The following is a 17,001-nucleotide window of genomic DNA, read 5'->3' as shown; positions in this document are numbered from 1 at the left end:
TTGCATGGTACTTAGAACCACGAGGAATAACTCCCTGAGATATCCCTTTCCCTCACAGAACCAAAAATACACAGTAGTTCTTCAGAACATGTGAATTCAGCTGCTGGATGATGCACATTTTTAAGCCCAATGGAACTGAAGACACTCAGCTTACATGAGCTCAAAGGGACAAGAGACACAGCTTTAATGGAGCCACAAAGCCAGGTTAATTAGGCAATTTTGAATCAAAACATTAAAGCTTCAAAGCTTAAAGATCAAATAAACAAACAAAACCAACAATCCCTTTAAAGAAAAAAAACCACCAGAATTTTTTTTACATTTTGGTGTATGTGTTTTAACAATATTAGAAGGTGTCCATGACACATTATGAAATAAAAAATGTACACTCATTTAGACTCAGCAAGGCATTTATCAGGAACTGAGGAATTTTGGGTATAAACTCTTTGCCCACAAGAAATAGTGGTGTAGAAGTTTCTGTGCTTTCACTGATAACAAGTAAGGCCAAACTCAATTCTTGGGTTTCCAGTTCTTGACAGAAGTGCATTAAGTGTGCTTGTGTTCTTGAAGTCGATATTTTAGCAGATGTTTTGGTTCTATATATTAGGGTTGCTCATCAGCACTGCAGGTTTAACATGACATCACCTTTAACAACTTAAGGAAAGAAAAACTGACATCAGTGAGCACTACTCTGTGCTTTCAGTTGTTGACCACAGCAAAATGTTTCATTTGAACTCTGTTACTGAATTTGGGAAAATAAATACAGCACATTCTATTGTAGGGGAATTAATTTTCTTAGGCTATTAAAAATTATATTTATATTGTGGTGCTTTCCAAAGGCACTGTCAGGACCAGGGCCTGGCTGTGCCTATTTTCACACAGAAAAAATTGTTCCAGACAGTTTACCATTTGAACCTTCAATTTTGCCAGTGGCACCATTCATATATTTAAATGCACAAAAGAACCTTTCCACACAAAATCTATTTAACTATATTTTAATGTTTAATTAAGTATCATAGTAGGTAAGGACACAAGTACAAAGCCAAGTAGATGCACAAGGATCAATCCTTTTAACATTAAATAGAATTTGGGAGGACACGTCCTCTATCGGCCAGTCAAGATTCAACAGGAGCAGTATCCATTCCCCTTTGTTTCTACTATTTCACAGCTCCCTGTAATTGTTTTTGTACATCAGCATGCATGGATGGGAAACGCTATCATCCAAACCAGAATGCATTTATACAAAAGTATTTTCTTCCATTTCCCACTGCCAGGAGTGTCTCATACCAGGAAGAAAACTACATTCAAAATAAAAGGAAAAGTTAGATGAACTAGTAGGCCAAGGTAGATCCTGATGGCTGTGTGTTCATACAGTCCTCAAACGTACATGTACAAAACATGATCTTTGCTTTGGAATTTAAAAAATAAGTTCTTTAACAATGACTTTGCTGCCAGCTGTGTATTAACTGGCCAAGCTAACTACACTGTATATGACACACAGTCTTCCCTGCTGTTCAGAACAAAATCAAGCTAGGAAAGTTAGAATCACATTTGTAAACTGAACAAGCATTTGACACTGATCATGTACATTTTTATTATTTTAAACAGCTTGAAAACATTAAATGATAAAAGTGATATTTAGGTGAGGATTTTTCTGTATGTCTAAAAACCTTCCATTCCTTTAACTAAGGTAATTAAACAATGGTAATTAAAACCACAGACTTTGTGTCAGATGCTGGACTATGTTTATTTTCTGCCTTCTCATCTGGTGCTTGTGACAGCAATGATCACAGTCCATTACAGGATGCATTGTAAACCTCTCCAGAGGAAGCCTGACAGGCTGTTTGGTGACAGCCACCCCTGGTGTGATTGAGATGTCTCTATGCCCAACATTAAGCTACTTAGCTTCATAAGCCAAAGCTTTTCCAGCCCCAAAGCCACAAATCCTTATCACTTTGTTTCACACTTTCTTCCTTTATTGTCTCCAACAGTGGTGAAAACAGTAAGTTACAGCTGAGACCTTGTGTGGATTTTTGAGGGGCCATTAATCACCTTGTTCCAGATTATAACATGAAGTCTTAATCACCATTTCCAAAAGCACTGAAGGAAAGCACCAAATTCGTTCTGGATGAGTTCGATTTTTCTGACTGCAAGCAGGGTGTGTGAGCACACCTGTGGGCATGTTAGCCCTCAGCTCTCACTTCTTCCTTCCTGGGCATGACTTAAATAGGAAATTCTGCTGTGGTACAAAACAACCTTCTGTGAGGCCAGACTAATTACATGCTCCTGTGCTATTACAAAGTGCAAACAATTCTGTTAATTATCACAAATACAACAGGTTCAGGTATTTGGAAGGGGTAATCTGACACTGACATGGAGCAATTAGTTTAGAGTTAGCAGATTCTGATGGCACATTTTAGCATCCCTCCTCTTCGAAGCAAAATAAAACATAATACCTGTGTATCAACTCCATAAAGATTCAGTGGGAGACCTGCAGTTACCTCTGTGGGATACTTACCATTCCACTTGTCACTTTCCAAAAGATTTCCTTCAGTTTCTTCAGCTGTTTACAAGGTCAGACTGAAATACATTGATCAATTTCCCATTCTATAGGCAAGGAGGTTGTGCAAGCCAGTCCTAGATCTGTTGGGGTAACACAGCAACAGAGACAGTGGCAAAAGATATAAAGTCTTGACAACCTCCTGTGGCAGCTGGAAATAATTGGGCTCTTAAGGGATGGCAACCCAAACCAACACCTTGGATTTGTGGAACACAATTCTCTACCTGTGACATCTTCCCAGCCAAAAGGATAAAGAATTATAGCTTCTTTGGGCCAACTTAAATCACTGGAGTATTTTTAAAAATTACTGTACCTCACCTGAAAGAATCAACTGTGAGGTTTAAAGTCAACACTCAACTTTCTTCCTTGAGTTTTGAATTTTTAGCCTCCCTAAGGACTTAATAATTACTTGTATGAGACACAGTATATCTGAAGAAGTTTGGAAATCTGTTACACTGATCTGCCAGGATATCTTCTGTGAGGATGAGAAAAAGACGTAATGCTTATTTTATTTGGTTATTTTTTCTTTTCAGAAGCTTTTTGCATAAAACTGGATAAGAGAGATAACAAAACTGGTATCTAGGTCTGAAATGTCTCAGATTGGTAGAAACCTCCTTGGGATGGACTGACAAAGAAAAAAATCAGCAGAATGAGAAGGTGAAGGCCAGAGTAGAGGAGCAGGATTCTCTGCTTTTCCAAAGAGCTTTTTCCTTTGCCCTGTGTTTTTGTTTTTCCTGAAGACTCTGGTATCCTGTAAGCACTTCAGCTCAGGATGGAATTATTAAGAAACAACTTCCTAGACTGGGTAAGAATTAGACAAATGACTGAAGTTAAACCATTAAGTAACAGTATTACAATTTAGATGGTATCTTACAGACATAATGGCTGTGGGATAGATATACAGCTCTGGAGACTGGGGAAAAAAACCAAAAATCCCCAGAAAAAGGTAAGAATTCTCCTTGAACTTGTGCCTGGTAAGTTCAGTGTCAGGTTTCCTGCACATAGAGAAAAAAATTAAATACCCCACATACAAAGGATTGCTACAAGTACATGTTAACAATTAAAGATTACATTCTTCTGCTAAGATCACAAAATGCTTTCAGGTTCTGTGGGAAAGCCAAAGAGATTTGGTTAATTCTACCCTTTCTCTGACTCTTATATTCTTTACGAGTTTCTTAACTGATGTTAACTTTTTTTCCCCCCTCTTCCTATTTCTCCTATTTAAAATAAGAGCTGTCCCCGGTGTATTTTGAGCACCTGCTGCCTGTGCCCAGCTCCAGCGGGCGGTGAAGCTGCCCCTTGGCACGCACCTTTGTCCTTTAGGCGTTAGTGGCCCCTCAGTGCCCGCTCCGCCTCAGGCTGCCGGTGCAGGCAGTGCCCGCCGCTCCCTCACCCCACGCTCCGTCTCGCTTTATTCCCGCCCTTCAAAGGCGCGGCACACCTGTCTGAGGCGGCTCCCAGCCCCACCTGCGCTCCGAGCCGCGGGCTGTGGGTCCCTCCCCTCACACGGTCCGGAGCCCGGGCTGCGCTCTCTGTCTCGGGTCCGCCGCGCCCGCGGCGCGGGCTCCCGCTCCCGGCCCCGTTCGAACGGCCGCCGCCAGCCCGCGCCTGCGCACTGCCTGCCCCGCCGGAGCCCAGGGCGAGGCGAGGAGGCTCGGGGAGGCCAGCGAACTACGCGCCCCGTCATGCCCCGCGCGCCCAGCTCCCCACGGCCGGAGCGAGCGGGCCTCTCGCAAGGCACGCCGGGAGCTGTAGTCCTCCGGCGCGGGGTATTGTCTCTCCCCTTTCTCTGTCCGGGAACCCGACCGCCACCCCGCCGGGCGAGCGCGGTGACTGACAGCGCCGGACAGCCAGTCGCCGCAGCGCCGTGCGGCCGAGCCCGGCGCCGTCTCCCCGGTGACTGGGACAGCCGCTGCCTCGGCGGAGTAGCCGGAGTCCCGGGGGACAGAGGTGAGTGGGTCTGAGCGGGGCAGCGCCCACTGCAGCCCGCCCGGCTCTCCCATCCCCTTCGCCGCCGAGCGCCCGGCCCGGGACCCCGCTGGGATGCGGCGGGAGGAGCGGGGACGGCAGATGGACGGCGGAAGGGGGAACGGGGGGAGGGGAGCACGGCGGCGGGGGCCGAGGGGAGGCAGGGGGCAGCCGGGAGCCTTGGCCGCCCCTGTGCGCGCCCCTCGGGCTGCGGCGCTGCCCGCGACCCCCGGAGCGCAGCGCGGAGGGGCCGGCGGGTCCGCCCGCGGGGGGGGGTGGGGGGGGGCGCGGGTGCTCCGTGCCCTCCCGTCTTTTACCGCTTGATTTTTCAAATCGTCCCTGCGGGCTCAGGTGCCGCTTCTCCCCTCCCCGCAGCTCCACCCCCCGGGAAGCGGCTGCCCGCGAGCCGGGCAGTTAGTGGGTAACCCCGCGGGGCGCTGCTCCGGACCCGCCGCCCCCCGGGAGCGGGGCAGCGGCGGCGGGGCCGTGCGAGCGGCTGTGCAGAGCCCGCCGGGCCCGTCCCGGTGTCCCCGTCCCGCCCGGGTGTCGCTGCTGCCGCCCCTAGTGCCGCCCCTCTGAGCGGCGTCCCAACAGTTCTGGAACGAATTTGCAAGAAAAGCAGCGGGGAAAATGCCTAACTGCGAACAAAACCTTTCCACCTTCTTGAATACGGCAGATAAATTAGTCTGAATTGTAGACGCATGACTGTCTGTACAATAGCTTTAGGAAACTGTGTCCTTGCTCACATGAGTCTTGTCAGACAAAACAGCGAATGTCCTGTTTGTGTTCCTTACAATTCGTACACTGTCTGCAGTGGGAGAAGAGTTTTTATTAACAACTACTTTTCAGCCTGCTGTTACTAACTGCAGTCAGTATTTTTTGAATTATCACACTAGATACACCTAAAGGAAACATAATGGTCTGTCTTGCCAATTGTGGAATGAGATTTTTTTATTAAAACATTGTCCTGCCCAAGTTTTCAAACAACTGGTAGCTGTCTTCTACAGGTTGTGCTGCTACATTTCTTGTGTAACTTGTCTATAAACACGTACCACATTTGAATAGTTAGTGGAATTCAAATGTGACAGCTTCATTTGAGCTTTGTAGGGACTTGGCATCAGCTCTGCCTCAACAACTGGCACCCATGCTGAAGAGTCTTTTGCATTACTTCAAGACCTGTGTGAGAGACGAGGGAACAGTCTCTCTCCTCTGTGCACTTCCACTTTGCATACTTTATTCTCTTGCAGTCCTACTATGAAAAACAAAATAAAGCCAGACAGAATGAAGCCAGACAGTGTCTCTGCCCATTAACATGGATCCTGCAGTGCTGAGCAGCAGCTCATTTCCAGAGGCTTTTTGGGAGCTGGTGGTGGTCAGTCATGTACTCCTGATCTCCAGGGGCTGCCCCATGCCCTCTGCGCTGCTCAGTTACAGTTTAACATGGGCTGCAGCAGGAGCGTGCCTCCTGTTGCTGTTCTCTTTGTTGCTATGAGATAACAAGAGCAGGAGCAGGAAACAAACCACCTCTCTCTCTTGGAAGAATGCAAATACATGTTATTTTCTTTGGAGCAGAGGGTTTGAAAATGACATGAAAAACTAACATGGATATGTAGCAGCGTACCATACAGAAATGCAGTGTTTGTGGGATGCAGTACATTTCAACTGTAGCTGGTATTTTTGCTGTATTATACCCCACAAAGAATTGATCCAAATGGTAGACCAGAATGCTGAAATCTTGAATGCTTTGTTTTGTTTTGCAGTTCTGTGTCAAAGCTGATGTGTATGGACAAATTATGTTATTTCAGATACCTGAACAATTCTTAATGTGCACATATTAGTGATTTTGCCTGAAATGTTCTGTGTAATATTTTGTAGTTATAAAGCTACAAAGCGTTATATCAGTGCAAGTGAATTGGTGTTTTTGTTTCACTGGATATGCTATATGTTTTATAATTTATTACAGGAAAAAAATATTCAGACAAGTTTACTTTGGAATTGTGGAAGTTTGTGCCACTTCTGTGCCATATCTCTTCAGCTCCAGGTTTCAAGTCTGCAAAGAAATTAGGAGAAAAGTTAGCAATTAGATAACTTGATAATTTAGTTTTGAACTAGTCTGTTAACAGTTTGACAATCAACTAATCTCTGCTTAGGGAAAACATTATTTTCATAATTGTTCTATTTGCCTGTCATGCCATTATTGCAGTAAAACATACTTGGAATGCTGAGGGTTCTTGCAGAAGAGATATATTTGTCCTTCGTCTTGAAGTTTCCTAGATAAATTTAATGAGATCTTGTTTGTCCTGGGTGTAATTAGCATAAAAATTGCACAGTAATATTCAGGTACTGAGGGAGGGAAGAGGTGATCTAGCGAAGCAATACAGTTTGTCTTTGGTTGGTATTTTTTTGTTTTGGGTTTTTTAGATTCTAGACACATTAATAGCAAAAACCCTTTAATGTTGAATTAGTTCCTAATTTTGCACCTACAAAATTTCACAAATATATTAATAGCTGAAAGTCTTCATATATCTGGAACATCAGTATTAGAGGAAAGTAACATGTTAGCAGCCTGCTGTTTTGTCAGGTTTTTGAATGACATTTCATTATCAGTGGTTTTCCCTACAATAAATGCTTGATGTGTAAGGGTCATAGGTTAGGAAGGAAAATGGGTAAATTGACTTGTGAACAGAGTTGAAAGGAAAACCTTTCTTAGCAAATGCAGAATTGTGATGTAAGACAATGTTGGGGTTTGCCTCTTCCCAAGAGCAGCCTCTCTCTATTTTCATTGTGTGTTTTTATAGTGGCATTTAAGATATTTTTTTATAGATTGGAGAGCTGTATAGATTAGCTGTAAAAAACCTGTTTTTCTTATCAACCACTTCAACATTATATATTGAATCTCAAGTTTTTTAGTAACAACTGTTTTTTATTATATTTTTAAAAGGAGATTATTTATAATCTCATACTCTCTTAATGGTTTCCTTTGCTCTTGGAAGCTAGTAGCACAGTTTTAGGTGCCAGATACTATTGGGCTTTGTGGTGATCAGGTTAACAGCACAGATTCAGAGGGTACCCAGGGGTCACATTAGGCTATTCTCCAGACAGCTGAAAACAGAAATATTCACTATAAGGCAAATTGGAACAAGTATGTATTCATGCTCCTAGATAGAAGGTTTTTATTTACCGTTGGGCATTTGTTAGTTCTATTTTTGTTTTTTTTGAGAACTATATTTTGAAATATTTAATGGCAATTCTCAAAAAATAATAGACCTAATTAGAGATAGCTGAATGCACAGTGACCTCTTGATTCCCAAGTTTAGCTCCATCAGGAAAGGGTCAAACAACATTTAAGATATGAGACAGGATGCCAATTGATGGGGCTTTCTTACAGCAATGTAAGAGTTAAGTTTGGTAAAATGTTTGCAAAGCACTTCTTATGTTATGATTTCCATTTAAAGGTTAGGTGTGAAGTTTCATTACTTCTTAAAGCCAGAGTGGGTCTTTTTTTGTCTCAAATTATAGGAAAAGTATTGTTAATGAAGCTGGATAATTGCTATATTAAAACAATTTGCAAAAATCATTCTACACTGAATAGTCACAGCTGCACCATGGAGACATAAAACCCTGATGTCCCTTTGTTAAAAAAACCCAAAAAACTAAACCTCAAAAAGTAAGGCCAGCTGGATCTCTTCTGGTATCTTGAAATCTGTCCTATTTTAGGTTTGGAAGGGTCCTGTGGAATTACATCCTTCAGTTGAGTATCTAGCACAATATTTGAGAAACAGCAGTGGTTTCTTAAATTTGGTAATCAAGGAGTTCAAATGTAGATAAGTAATTAAGACTATAATTCTAAATTGTATTTAAGTTTTGGTTTGGTTTTTAATTGGTAAAACTTGTGAAGTAATTGCCTTGTTTGTTCTAAGCCAGGCAGAAATACTGTGAAAGTAGTGTGCTGTGGATCTAATCACATTCTGAGTGTGGGTTTTTTATTTTTTCTGTAGCTGAGAGCAATGTCAGTAGGATTTCTTGGTCATTTTGACCATGCAAGTAGTGAGCGGGACACCACTAATTTACCACTTTAGATATGATAAAGGAATGTGTTGCCTCTGAGGGTATGTGTATTTATATCTTTCTGTGAATGTATTTATCTAAAATGTTGCCTGCATTTTGCCCAAATATGCAAGATACTTGCTTTCAAGTATGTTATACACTGTAAGTATGTTACAATGTGACTGAGTTAAGGATAAGCCTGTGGACCAACTCAGAGTAATTACTGTCAGATTAGTTCTCACTTGCTCAGATGGAGTTTATTGCAATTTCATGTAGCTGTAGTCCCATGGGTTTTTCTGTCAGTCATCCTCCAGACCCTGGAAATGAGGATTCATATAGTGCAACAAGGAGATAGTTTCAAAAGTTGAACAAGTTGTCATTTCTTTTATTTGTATTAGTCATTTTCATGCATTTTAACCTGCTTAGTGGGGGAAACCTCTCTAAAACAATGGAATTTGCTCAAGTATATTTAGAACAAGACATCCAGACTTCAGTGCTGACACTAAAATGTAGTGAAATATTCTACTTCTTGCTGTTCATACAAAGCTGTTATATGTTAATTGCAAAGTCATGTCTAGATTAATGCTGGCAGCATGTGTCTTTTTCACTCCTTTTTTTTCTTTTATTTTTGAATGTTTAAGCTAAACTAAAACACATGGGTGTTGGAATGATGGTCTGAAATGCATTTTTACAGTGTTTGCTATCTGACAAATTGTTTTGAGTAGATTAATTGATGGGTGTAACAATAAATCTGATCTTGGATCCCTTTGGTCTGATACATGACTGAATGCCCACTTGTCATTGCCTATGTAAGTGAAATGTATGTAAGGAAGTTGGTCAGATACTTATTTTGAGCTGTCTTTACAGTCAGTGGAGAGATACAGGCAACTCTAGGGGTAATTAATCCCTTTTACATGATACATGTGGTATCTGTTTCTGTATGCTGTGTAAAGGGGGTGAGGTACAGCTGAGTAGATGAGCATGAGCTCTCATTTTTGTTTTGCTGGGAAAGGATGTATGAGCTTAAATAAGGATTTTCTCTATGCTGTAAAATGCAGTGGTAGTATAATGGTGCAGTAAGCCAGAAGGAAATTGAATAATAAGCAATGGGGGGGAGTTGGGGGAAGACATAACATGCTTAGTATAAAAAACACTGACTGTACATCAAAAGACTTGGATCCTGTTCTTTGCCATTCTGTCACGTTGTCATCTTGGACAGCCACTTTATTTACATTTGCAACTCCTTTCTTATCACTAAAATGAACACCGTGGTACCTGTTCTTTTCAAACTGTTCTGAGTGTTTTGTTAATTCTCTGGCAATAGTTTTTGGTTAGTTCACTGGCAATTTTTTCTCAACAGTAAAAGGAATACTTGGTGCTAAAAGACCAGAAATATGATGAGAATTAAAATGTCCTTTCTTTCTTTCTTTCTTTAGATCTTCATCGGATGGAGTGATACTCTTGAAACATGACAAAAAACTGGACTAAATAAAAGTTTTCCTATTTTAGGAAAAAAAAAAAGTCCAAAATGTACAGACCAGGAGAGACGGTCAAACGTCGCCTCAACATGCACGCTCCTCCGCGGATAAGAAGCGTGGAAGTTGCTCGAGGAAGAGCAGGTTATGGCTTTACCCTTTCGGGACAAGCCCCTTGTGTTCTTAGTTGTGTGATGAAAGGAAGCCCTGCAGATTATGTTGGACTTAAAGCAGGAGACCAGATATTTGCAGTTAATGAAATCAATGTGAAAAAAGCCTCTCATGAAGATGTAGTGAAGCTTATAGGGAAATGTTCTGGAGTCCTGCACATGGTCATTGCTGAAGGGATGAGTCATATGGATTCATGTTCAAGCGATGAAGAAGTTGGTTTTTATGATGGGAAGGGGTGGCTGAAACCCAAACCTGACTCTAAAGCTCTGGGTATAAACAGAGCTGAGAAAGTTGTCGAAGAAATGCAGTCTGGTGGCATTTTCAACATGATTTTTGAGAATCCTGCTCTTTGTGCTGGAAACTCAGATAATTCTGCACCAAAACAAAGATCATTTCCAGTTTCTGCTGCTATGAAATTTGAAACTGGCAATGAAAATGTAAGCAATCCAAATATACTGTCAAAGGAAGAAATAGCCAAAGTTCTGAATGATGATTCGGTTTTTAGAATCGGACTGGAGAGTGCAGAAGACTTTGGGTTAGATGCAAGCATTTTGAATGTTGCCATGATTGTAGGTTACTTAGGCTCCATCGAACTTCCTTCAACAACTGCAAATTTGGAAACAGAGAGTTTGCAGGCCATTCGTGGGTGCATGAGACGTCTGCGGGCAGAGCAGAAAATCCATTCCCTGGTGATGATGAAGATAATGCATGACTGTATTCAGCTCTGCAGTGACAAATCAGGTGTTGTGGCAGAATATCCTGCAGAGAAACTGGCATTCAGTGCTGTTTGCCCGGATGATAGAAGATTCTTTGGCCTAGTTACAATGCAGACAAATGATGATGCAAGCTTGGCTCAGGAAGATGAAGGGGTCCTGAGGACATCTTGCCATGTTTTTATGGTGGATCCTGAATTATTTCATCATAAAATTCACCAGGGTATAGCAAGACGTTTTGGACTGGAATGTACAGCAGATCCAGATACCAATGGCTGTCTGGAGTTTCCAACATCCTCTCTCCCTGTCCTGCAGTTTATTTCTGTCCTGTACAGGGATATGGGGGAGCTGATAGAGGGAATGCGTGCAAGGGCTTTCCTCGATGGTGATGCAGATGCTCATCAGAATAATAGTACCAGCAGTAACAGTGACAGTGGGATTGGAAATTTCAACCAAGAAGAAAAGAATAATAGAGTTCTGGTGGTTGATTTAGGGACCAATCCAAGTAAACACATTCCTAGCAGCATATGGGAGAATCCAGTAGGAAGGGGACAAAATCAGCCTGCTTCCCATTGGAATGGCTTCTGTCATGAGCAGGAGGGAAACATCCCTTTGGAAGTAATTCAGAATGATAAGTCCCAAAATGTTAGCAAGCACTTGAGCCCTTCTGCTCGTATTGAAGTTCCATTGGTTTCCTCCCGAAATTCAGTGCCCCCGTCCAAGAAAAATGCTGCAGGCCTGGGCAATCAGAGGTGGCTGCCTGTGCACGTTTTGCAGGAGTGGCAGCATGGCAATGCTAGTGACCAGGAGTCCTACACAGACTCCACAGATGGCTGGTCCAGTGTGAACTGTGGCACCCTTCCTCCCCCAATGAGTAAGATTCCAGCTGACAGATACAGGGTCGATGGCAGCTTTGGTCAGCCACAGCTAAAATCTCACAAAAGTGAATGGTCCAAGAAGATGTTCTGCATTCAGAACAAATTTGGCCCTCCACACAGTATCAGGAAATCAAAAGAAGATAAAAAGGTAAGAACATGCTGGTGTTGGTTCTTAACAGTATCAAAAAACCCCACACCCAAACCCATCTGCCTATGGTACTTTTGCACAGTAATATTTGCATATTAAAATTGAAAGGTGTATTATATAATTTACAAAATTTCAGATGAAGAAAATAATACCTTCCGCTCTCGTCTGCAGAGGCGTTTCATATTCCTCTTTAATTGAGTGCAGCTCTGGAATTGTACTTCTGCTTGAAGTGTTGTCTGTTAGGGCTTTCTCACTTTTCTTCTTGCCTCTTCATTGTTTCCAAATGTCTCAGTGGCACTGAAATGAAAAGGAGACATGACATTTTAGCAACTTCAGTTTCTTCTGACCTTCAGCTGCAAAAGAATGGAAAGAGTCTGCATCTTTAGTCTGGTTCCTTTTTGTAGAAGGCTGGCTTGCAAATGTTGTTATTTTACTGCCATCTATTTTTATAGAGATGTAGTCTAATCATTAGTCAGAAACCTGGATTATATACTTTTAAGTGAATAAGACTGTTTTATTACAAACTTCACTCCAGCAAGCCTCTCAATACAAGTAGCATTAAAAACCAACATAAAAAATGAGTAGTGGTAGGTCACAAATCTAACATTCTGCCAGCGAGCCTCTAATTTAAATTTTATTCCAAATTACTGTTTCTTCTTGTTTTGTCTACCGTTAGACAAAATGAGGAGAGTTAAAAAACAAAACAAGGTGTGGGAAGAGTATTCAGGATGATTACATACCCTTTGTGACACACACATTTTGATGTTGAGGGAGCTAATCTCAGGGGAGTCTGTTGTTGATAACTGGAATTCTGGTAAAGTGGAGGCCATTGTTCTGATACTGAAAGGATCAGCAGCAGTTTTGTATCTGAAATGTTTGCTGACTCCAGGGAAATACAGAATCTTATACTCCAAATTAGCCTTCAGGAAACTTTGTCATTCCAGGCTTAGTGTTCACCTTAACAATACACCAGTGTATAACTATTATATCTACTAGTTTGTTTGTTTTTATTTTCAGCACAAAAAGCATAAAAAAGACTGTATGTGAAAGTTTTGTGTATTGCTGGTATTATTGTTTCAGATGTCCATTATGCTATCCAAATCTGTTTTGAAAAAAAGTGTGGTTTTTTCCTCACTTCATTAAAAATATACAACCACTGATCAAGTGGATGACAGTGGAGGTTCATTAGTTGTTTCATACTGTAAGAAACAAAACCTTTCTGGGGATTAGGTTGCAGAATTTAAGAGCATTTTGAGTTTGGTGTGGAAAGAGAGGATATTTTTTATTGCTTTTCCTGCACTGTAAAGCAAGCAGCTTTTGTCTATGTTCTATTGTATGCTTTTTGTGCTGAAAAGAAAAAGAAATAAATTAGTATGTATAATAGTTATACACTAGTGTATTGTTAAGGTAAATGCTGCTACAGGCAGCAATGTTTTCCTGAGCCACAATAAAATTAAATTTCAAGTGTTCTTAAATTCAATGTGATTCACACTTTCAAAAAGTGTGAATCAAAAGCTAAACAGCTAAACAGAAACATTAAATTTGTAAACACTGCCCACCCAAACCACTTAAGACTTAATTCTATCTGCTGCCCTGAAGTCTTTGCTGGTGGACCAAGGAAAAGTCCTCTTTATGTGCAGCACCTGATGCAGGTGCATGGTGGGTGTTGGTCCCAAGTGCTGCATTGGATGCTGCTGAAATTCCTTCAGGGTCTCTGTAATAAGTTTGTGTCTGCAGTGTTGTCCACTACAGTAATATGGATTAGATGTTTTTCAGAAACACTTATTTCATGGAAGTCAAGATTATACTAATTAAAATTTCATAGCAAATTTTACACTTTGAGATGAAAGATGCTCTACATTTGGCTAAAGAGTAGTAATATTTCACCTACTGTATCATTCAGATCATCATAAACCAACACTAAGTATGTCAATCTTCACTTTTGAGTCTGATAATAAAATACACATTCTGTTCTTTGATTAATGACAAATTTGTTTGCAAGACACATTTAAAATGTTCCTACATGGCTTTAGCATTTAATCTGTTCATTAAAGTTACAGACCCTCTTTTGAATTTTAATTTTATTTTTCAGTATTATTGAAGGCTGTTGAAACTGATGAGAAAAGCTCATAAAGAATATTTGGAGTAATTCACAGAGATGAATTTGTATAATGTTCTCATCTTAAATCTTTCATGTAAATGATCAGAGGATGTTATTACTGATTATCATACCTCTGTTCTTCAGGTGCTGAAGAAATAGGGAAAATCTGTATTTGCATCTTAGAGCCCTAGTTCATTTTCATAAGAGAGAAATTCAGATTTTTTATTATTTTGTGTCAAGGGATGAGGTGAAACTGCCCATTCCAAACCATTATTCAGGTGGGTGAGCTCCTGTGTTCCAGAAAATTACATGTTCTTAACTTCCTGTGACCTTTTTAAGTGGTAAGGATCTATTTTACATAGCTTGCTCAGACTCATTCCAGTCACAGAATAAAGTGTATAAAGTGGCCACATAGGATTACATTAATATTTTTACAACCTGGGGGCTGAGTCTAAATGCTGTCTTCATTTGGCAGAACAGCACTTTAATTGCTTTTGTCTTTTACATCAATACTGAAGCTAAAACATCCTATGACAGGGAATGTAGAAGCCGCTAGAGGGAGAAAAGGTTAGCAGAGGTAGAGGTGCTTGTGATGGACTCTGATTCCATATGAAACACTGTCTTCTTCAGAATTTTCATCACACATGAATTCCTGGATGCAATTCTGCTCTAGCAGAGCTGCTGTGCAGATAAACAGTGATGACCACAGCATGTAATTCTGAAAAATATGCTGTACTGTACAATGCTAGTGGGGGGTAAGATGGGCATAAACTGCTTCCAGATTTTATGGCTGCACTTACAAAACATTTGTGAATTGTACAGCACGCAAGAGCAGATGTGAGAAAGTGTAAGTGAACATATCTATTTAAAATTGCACTCTCAAAACTGAGCCTTGGAAGTGCTTCTTGTGAGTAGGAATAGATACGGCATTTCAGACCTCTGTTGCAAGCAAGTAAGCACATTCTTTGAGCCGTGTTTCCCCTCTAGTGATGATGTTTTCAGCTCACAGACTGGAATTGTGATTAATTTTATGATAATTGGCAAACCCACTTTTAAAAAACTAATTTTCTCTATATGGCGTTTTAAAATTCAATATAAGCGTGAATCGTAGAAAATAGTTAAAAATGCCTAATTTTGTTGTTAGTGGACACCATGAGATTTCTTGTTTTCTTTAAAATGTTGTAATTATGAATTATCGCCAAGTTACTGAACACATGCTTTCACAATTGCTGTATTTAGTTTTTTTTCTAAAACCTTTTAAAAAGGTTTTTGTGCATGGCAAGAGAAGAACTAAACCAGGGATATTTGGTTCTAGTCCACCTCTTTTGACTGAGACCTACCAGAAGATATCTCTGGCCCTGTGCACCTCTCATATTGTTCCCTGTACTGAACTTCACGTTTCTTGAAAGTGTCATGTGAACAGATTTCTGTTGAAGAAATTAGACAAGGAGAATTTCTGTTGAAGAAATGAGACCATCAATATTCTAATTAGAATTTTTTGGTGGCATCCATGTCTTCTGTAGGTCTTAGATGAAAACAAGCAAGGAGAGGCCTGATGATGTTGCTGAAAAGGCAAATCATGGAAGGCAAGGTGTCTTTTAATCTGAGAACAATTGAGGAAGATTTCTGGTGACAATGAGCTTCTAAATTGCTCTAAGATTGATGCTGGGTAGGGGTTGGGTATGCTCTGCTGAGGTCTGTGAGACAACATGAGCAGCCTGGTTATGGTTTAAATTGAAATGGAATAATTCCTGCTTTTTTGTTTGCAATTCCAGCTGCACTGTCCTGCCTTTGCTGTTGCATTACTCTTTGCACCTTATTTAGCATCCCACTAAGTTCCAGTCATTCACCTACTCGCTCCTGTGCATGATTTTTGGGTGACACAAGTGAAAAGCACCATAAGCAATCTGAAAACATCAGGGGATGTTGGAATTGGCAGGGGACTTGAGAAATTGCTGAGCAGGGAAGCATTCCTTTCCCTCTAGACTAAATTAATATAAATATGTTTGATTTTGTTCAACCCTCACTCTCTGTTTTCAGGCTAGTGCCTGGCCAAAAATATGTCTACCCATTACTGTTTTAAATTAAGTTCTACTGGGAAAATACTCCCTTTTCCACTGGAAAGCTTTATAACAGTCAGTTTAGTCCTTGAGTTCTCTCTCCATAAGGACAGAATCCTAGGCATTGACCTCTCACCATTCTCTTTTTAAAAAAAGAAAGTCTGTTTTAATAGTGTGGCAGTGAGTATAACACTGAGATCAAAAGAGGTTTTACAACCTAAGCCTGATAACTGGTATTTGGGTCCTAGGTTTATTCCAAGTGAATATGACAAATCTATTGAAATGTAATTAAAAAGCTTTTTAAAATTTTGGGTATTGGTTTTTAGAAGTCCTTTACTGTTTCACACTTATTATACTTCTCTCTTGATCACATTATTGTTTGTGCTGATGAAAAATGTGAATTTGTAGTTGGATCCTATTTGTAGATCTTAAAAGAAGACAAAATAGAAAATCTTATTTCATGAGACTCATTGGACAATAGTATTGCAGATGTGTGGGGTTTTTTAAAGTTGATACATATATATATAATATTTCAACTGCTTAGTAACCTTCATAATTTCAGCTCCTGAAAATATTGTTAGAATGTAGAAGAGAGAAGATAGGCAAGCTGTACTATGGAGTTCACTAAGGCATCTTTCCCTGCTAATCTAGTTCGTGGGCAACTATTTTTATTCCTCTGTTCTGTTCAGAAGTTTAACTGTAAATACTTTAGAGTTGTCTTTGTTTCCAAAGCAAGTGTTACTGAAAAAGATATGCTGTTCAAGTTAAAAATTATTTTTCTTTTTGGTGATGAAAATCTGTAGTTTGGTTCAGATCCAAGAGTTGCAGTTTTTTACTGTTGGTAACTGGTTGGTGAACTGACTGCAAAGCAGATATTTTAGAT

The 17,001-nt window shown here is 40.6% G+C and overlaps 1 protein-coding gene across 1 annotated transcript in view; it reads left to right on the top strand.

The window, feature by feature from the left end:
* The first annotated feature begins 4,348 nt into the window (after positions 1-4,348).
* RGS12 (regulator of G protein signaling 12) overlaps positions 4,349-17,001 on the top strand; it is an 85,330-nt gene continuing 72,677 nt past the window's right edge. The window contains exons 1-2 of the mRNA XM_058803562.1: positions 4,349-4,507; positions 10,009-11,957. Coding sequence (XP_058659545.1) covers positions 10,101-11,957 — 1,857 coding nt within the window. The 5' untranslated portion in view covers positions 4,349-4,507; positions 10,009-10,100. The remainder of the gene's footprint in view (positions 4,508-10,008; positions 11,958-17,001) is intronic.

The sequence above is a fragment of the Ammospiza caudacuta genome, chromosome 4 (assembly GCF_027887145.1).
Source record: "Ammospiza caudacuta isolate bAmmCau1 chromosome 4, bAmmCau1.pri, whole genome shotgun sequence".
NCBI classification, from domain to species: domain Eukaryota; kingdom Metazoa; phylum Chordata; class Aves; order Passeriformes; family Passerellidae; genus Ammospiza; species Ammospiza caudacuta.
The sequence above is the reverse complement of the archived record's forward strand: the minus strand, read 5'-3'. Positions and strand labels throughout refer to the sequence as shown.